Consider the following 6,504-nt stretch of genomic DNA (forward strand, 5'->3'; position numbering starts at 1 on the left):
ATACCAAATGTACCCTAAAATTGGGTGTCTTTGATAAAGAGTGTGAAAGTTTGAATAGTGTAAATATCTGGTTGATACCTTGTTGGCTAAAAAATACTTTACACGTTACTTGAAACGTTAAGGGTTATCGAAATTCACATTACTTATCCAATTCACTGAAATGTATCGTATTTTCATCGTTTCACAATATAATTTTCTTTGGCCGTTACATACCTTTCGTGATTCATGCTGGCATTTGCCGACGAAGGACTTCTCAAGAGGTCTCAATACAGCGAACAGGACACGTGACAGTGTAGTCGTAGTGTTTCTCGGAGTAACTTCTAGAGAAACTCCCGGAAGAATTCTCGAATGAACTCCTGGAGTGATTCCCGGAGGCACTCCTGGTGCAATTTTCGGGAAACTCTTATAGCAATTCCTGAAGGAACTTCTGGAGCAGCTTCCTGGATCAATTCCCGGAAGAACTCCAGCAGCAATTCCCAGAGAAAGTCCTTCAGCAATTCCCGGAGGCACTCCTGAAGAAACTCACATAACAAATCTCGGAGGAACACCTGGCGCAATGTCCTGAGGAACTCCTGGAGTAATTTCCGGAGAAACTCCTGGAGTTGCTCTCGAAAGAACTCCTGGAGCAACTCCCGGATGAACTTCTGAAACAATTCCCGGAAGTACTCCAGAAGCAACTCTCAAAGGAACTCCTGCAGCAATTTCTGGTGGACTTCTGGAGTAATTCTTGGAGCAATTCTCGGAACAACTCGTGGAGGAATTTTCGAAGAAACTCCTGAAGGAATTTTTGAAGTAAATCTTGAAGGAATTGCCCAAGAAACTCCTGGAGGAATTTATGAGGGAACTCCTAGAAGAATTTCTGAGGAACTTCCAGAAGAGTTCCCGGAGGAACTCCTAGCGAAACTCACAAAGGAACTCACAGAGTTATTTGCAACTACAATAGAGGGAAATCCCGGAGGAACTCTTAAAGGAATTCCCGGAGAAATTCCTGGATGAATTTCCTAAGAAACTCCTGGAAGCTTTCCCGGCATAACTATTCGGCAAATTCCCGGAGTATTTTACGTAGGAACACTTGGATAAATTGCCAAAGATACTCCTGGAGAAATTTACAGAGAAATTCACGGAGAAACTCCTGTGTGAATTTCCGGAGAAATTCTCGGGGCAACTTCTGAAGAATTTCTCGAGGAAATTCCTGGAGTAACTTCTGGAGGAACTCCTAAGAAAATTGCTGGAGGATCTCCTGGAGTGATTCCCGGTGGAACTCGTGAAGCAATTGTCGAAGGGACTGCAGTAGCAACTTTCTTGGAGCAATTCTCGGAGGAGCTCCTGGCACAATTTCCGAAAGAACTCCTGGAGCGTTTCCCAGAGGAACTCCTGGAGCAACTTACGAAGGAACACGTGAAGCGATTCCCGAAGAAACTGTTGGAGCAACTCATGGAGTAACTCTGCGCAATTTCCGGAGGAAATCCTGGAGCAGTTCCCGGAAGAACACATGGAGCAAGTCCCATTCGAACTCCAATAGCAACTCCTGGAGGCACTCCTAAAACAATTCCCGAAAGAGTTTTTGTAGAAATTTCCGGAAGAACTCTTTGAGCAATTCCCGAAGGAACTCTTGGAGTGATTCCGCGAGGAACTCCTGGAGCAATGCCCGAAGAAACTCGTGGGCAATTCCCGGAGGAACTCTTAGAGGAGCTCCAGGAGGAACTCTTACAGACATTCGCGGAAGAACTTGTGTCGGAATTTTCGATGGAACTCGTAGGAAAACTCCCGAAAAACTTCTAGTAAATCCCTGGAGAAACTCCTGGTGGATCTCCCGGATGAACTTCTAGAGATCTTTACTGAGGAACTCCAGAAAAGTTTTCAGTCAAATTCTTAGAGAAATTCCCGTTGGAAATCTTGAAGGCATTTGCTACGAAGCTTCTGGATGAATTCCCAGTGACTGAAACTTCTGGGAGAATCCTCGGCGGAATTCCTGGAGGATTTCACAATGGAATTCCTTATGGAACTTCCAGTGGCACTCTTGGAAAAAAATCATTGCTAAACTCTTGGAGAAATCTCGAAAGAGCTTCTAGAGAAAGTTCCTCTCTCCTGAAGATTTCTCAAACATTAATGTTCTGGTGTTGTTTTCGGAATCACTAGATATACTTTCCGGAACCATAATAATACCGGTGGAACTGGGCAGAATTTTTCCTATTTTTAGCGTTCCAAATTTACGGAGAATTTACCTTCTCACCACACAAACATTCAGTTCATTACTTCAAATCTAGTACTTCACCGATTGTGTCTTATTGCTGAGGAACTCCCGGAGGAATTCCCTGGTGAGTTCCCGGAGGAACTGGCGAAATTCACAAAGGAACTCACAGAGATATTCGCAACTACAATAGAAGGAATTCCCGGATAAACTATTTTAGCAATTCCCGGAGGAACTCTCGGAGGATTTCACGTAGGAACTCTTGGAGGAATTCACGGAGGAACTTCTGAAGAAACTTCTAAGAAAATTCGTGAGGAACTCTAGTAGTAACTCCTGGAGGGTCTCCTGCAGCAATTCCCGGTAGAATCCTGGAGTAGTTCTTGGGACAATTCTTGGAGGAACTCATGGAAGAATTATTGAACTACCTCTTGAAGGAATTGCCTGAGAAACTCCTGAATTATTTTTTTGGGAGTACTACTAGAAGAATTGATGAGCAACTCCCGGAGAAATTCCCAAAAGAGTTCCCGGACTTCTGGCGAAACTCAGAGGTATTTGCAATTACAATAAGATAAATTCACGGAGCAATTTCCGAACCAACTTCTGGAAGCATGCCCGGAGGAACTCCCGGAAGGTTTCATGTAGGATCTCTTGGAGAAATTTCCGAAGATTATCCTGGAGAAATTCACGGAGGAACTCCTGTAGAAATTAATGGAGAAATTTTCGGAGCAATTTCTGAAGGAATCCTCGAAGAAATTCCCGTAGTAACTTCTGGAGCAATTTCCGGAGGAACTCCTATGAAAATTGCCGGAAGAACTCCTGGAGTGATTCCCGGGGGAACTCCTGAAGCAATAGACGAAGGAACTCAAGTAGCAACTCTCAGAGGAACTCCTGCTGCAATTCCCGGGGGAACTCCTGGAACAATTCTTAGAGCAATTCCCGGAGGAACTCCTGGTGCAATTCGAGGAGGAACACCTGGAGCGATTCCCGAAGGAACTCCTGGAGTAACTCACAGTGAAACTGTTTGTGCAATTTCCGGAGAAATTCCTGGACCAGTTCCTGGAAGAACTCCTGGGGCAGTTCCTGGAAGAACTCCTGGAGCAAGTCCGGGAGGAACTGCAGTAGCAATTCCCGGGGAACTCCTAGAGCAGTTTCCGCAAGCATGCCTGGAGCAAGTCCGGCAAGAACTCCTGGAGCAATCCCGGAGGAAGTCTTGTAGCAATTTCCGGAAGAACTTTTTCCCAGAAGAACTCTTGAAGCAATTCCCAGAGGAACTTTTGGAGCGATTCCCGGAAGAATTATTGGAGCAATTTCATGAAGAACTCCTAGAGGAATTCCAGGATGAGCTGCTACAGATATTCGCGGAAGAATTCCTAGTGGAATGGATCACTAAAATAACTAATAACCTAGCTTAAGCCAGAAGGCCACATTGCCCAAGCTGAGCTATCAGCTAAACATGCGAGCGACTTTCACAACTCCTGCTAGTTAGTGGTCGTTTCGTTGTTATCATATTGACCCTAGGAAGCATGCGAGGTTGGAACTTGTAAGGATCAGAGCTTTGTTGGATTGTTAGAGCTTCCAGATTGTTGACCCACCATTTCGCGTTTCTTAAGAGCAAACACGAAATAAATAGTACGAAGCATCCCTGGTTACGATTTAGATGTTCGTCCTGGTACTGCTTCCACCTTTCGCTAATTTTGATTGAAAGCCCCACTACTAACCAAATGTACTTCCTCCTTTCAGCCTACCGCACCAACGAGGGAAAACCATGGATCCTGCCGGTGGTCAAAAAAGCCGAAGCAGCCATCGTGGCCGACGGTAGTCTCAACCACGAGTACCTCCCGGTGCTGGGTATGGACAGTGTGACAAACGCAGCCACCACCCTACTGCTGGGTGACGAATCCGAAGCCATCAAGAGCAAGCGTGCTTTCGGTGTTCAGTGCCTATCGGGAACGGGAGCGCTGCGGGTCGGTGCTGAGTTCCTGTGTCGTATCCTGAAGCGAACCACGTTCTACTACTCGTCACCGACGTGGGAAAACCACCACAAGGTGTTTGTGTACGCCGGATTCGCCGAACCGCGAACCTATCGCTACTGGCACCAGGACCGGCGCGGTATCGACTTCGAAGGTATGATCGAGGATCTGAAGGCGGCCCCGGAGGGTGCGGTCATCATTCTGCACGCCTGTGCGCACAACCCAACCGGAGTGGATCCCACGCAAGACCAGTGGAAGCAAATTGCGGACGTTTGCGAGGAGAAGAAACTGTTCCCCTTCTTCGATTCGGCATACCAGGGATTCGCTAGCGGTGATCCCAACAAGGATGCATTCGCAGTGCGATACTTTGTGGAGCGTGGGTTTGAGCTGTTCTGCGCGCAGAGCTTCGCCAAGAACTTTGGACTGTATAGTGAGTAATCCAGTCTAGAGTCGCGAAATCAGAGTTCTGAAATTTCCTATTTCTATTCACAGACGAACGTATCGGCAACCTGACCGTTGTGCAGAAAAACGAGTCAACCAAGGCAGCCGTTGCCTCGCAAATCACCCTGTTGATCCGTGGAATGTACTCGAACCCACCGGCCTTCGGTAGCCGGATCGTCAACCTGGTGCTGAACGATGCCACCCTGCGGGCCGAATGGATGGAGTGCATCAAGACGATGAGCTCGCGCATCATCGCCATGCGGAAGGCTCTGTACGACGAACTGGTGGCCCTGAAGACGCCCGGAACCTGGGAACACATCACCCAGCAGATCGGAATGTTCTCCTACACGGGTCTCAATGGTAAGTTTGTGGATTCAGCGAATCGATACGGTTTCATTATCTATCATATTCCCACACAGAGAAACAAGTGGAGATTCTGATCAAGGAGTTCAGCATCTACCTGTTGAAGACCGGCCGGATCAGCATGTGCGGTTTGAACGAGAACAACGTCAAGTACGTGGCGAAGGCGATCCACGAGGCGGTTACGCGCGCGTCTTCCAAAATTTAGATTTGAGGTATTGCAAGCTTGCCCAGCAGCAACAGCACGTTTATTGTTCGTAGAACATTATTATTTTCTTATAGCGATTATGTGTGATTATGCGCGCCATCTGCAAGACAAGGCAGCGCTTGATCGGTTGTAGAAAAGTGTTGGCGTTCCTTTTAAATAGGCCTAGAGAACGTTAATCCAAACTAGCATTTATTCGTTATCGTTATGTAATCGATCGGAAATATTAAATTTGCCATCAATTTTTTTCCAAGTTTACAAAAATATATACACAAGTCCTCCACTAGCAAGCAACAGGAAGTGACCAAAACCATAAGCAAAGCATGTACAAATTTTTCTATAAAACTGGAAGATCAACAACAAATCATGTAGCATGGGAATTTTGATAATCAAAGTTTTTTTTCTACTCCTTAAAATACAGCAAAAAAACTCAACACGGTATCGATACGCATGTACTCCAGCAGATTATGGCACTAGAATGCATTTAGATAAAGCAAATATAACGCAGTGGGTATTGGAAAAGTATGTTCGGGATGATTTTTTAGACCATGGATTTGAAGAATTGACCATCTAATTTACAAATATGATTTTTACGCAAGTCATCACTAATCCATAGAATATATTTTTTTTTTTTTTTTTTTTGAAGAGTGACCAGGTGGAGCTGCAAGACAGCTGATGGCAAAGCCTGGACCCTAGACGATGTCGTCAACTTGAGCAAAGTGTGTAGTAGTTAGCATTGGGTCGTAGTAGTTTTTTAAAAATACTGTTTTTAACTTTTCCCATCGCACTAGTGTTTTGATCGAATGCAAGCTCTAAAGATGATTTGATAATTGAACAACATTTCAATAATCGAACATCTCCGAGGTCACTGGACAACATTCAGAGATAAAAAAGGGTGTCTATGTCTATGTTAACGACTTCAGAGTACTATTCTAAAGAGCAAAAAAAAAAAAGTGTCGTAGCTAATTTTTAAAGATTTGATATTTCTGAAAATTATTCGAAGACAGCTACCAGAACTAGCGTTTTTAGCCGATATGGGCAACTAGTTTTTCTGACAGCTTCCCCAAACAATAATCAGATAATATCCTCAGTTATTTTATAATACATTCTGAAAATTATTTCAAGCTGATTACCAATAGTGTCAATAACCGATGTTAGTCATTGACAGCACCAGCATCATCTCCAAATAACTCTCATATTAGTGTTAGATAACACTTTTTGAGCTTCCATTCGATATTGTAAAGAAATTTGTCAAACCCTATTTGTCAAAATATAGTCAATAATGTATCAAATTGTGTTTCTAATTTCGCTAGTCGTCTTCTGCATATCTGTGATCA

The 6,504-nt window shown here is 44.5% G+C and overlaps 1 protein-coding gene across 1 annotated transcript in view; it reads left to right on the forward strand.

Annotated features, from left to right (window-relative positions):
• Positions 1-5,692, forward strand: part of LOC109423544 (aspartate aminotransferase, cytoplasmic) — a 7,487-nt gene extending 1,795 nt beyond the window's left edge. The window contains exons 2-4 of the mRNA XM_019698531.3: positions 3,932-4,591; positions 4,654-4,962; positions 5,022-5,692. Coding sequence (XP_019554076.2) covers positions 3,932-4,591; positions 4,654-4,962; positions 5,022-5,170 — 1,118 coding nt within the window. The 3' untranslated portion in view covers positions 5,171-5,692. The remainder of the gene's footprint in view (positions 1-3,931; positions 4,592-4,653; positions 4,963-5,021) is intronic.
• The last annotated feature ends 812 nt before the right edge of the window (positions 5,693-6,504 follow it).

This window comes from Aedes albopictus, chromosome 1 (genome assembly GCF_035046485.1).
Source record: "Aedes albopictus strain Foshan chromosome 1, AalbF5, whole genome shotgun sequence".
In the NCBI taxonomy this organism is placed as follows: domain Eukaryota; kingdom Metazoa; phylum Arthropoda; class Insecta; order Diptera; family Culicidae; genus Aedes; species Aedes albopictus.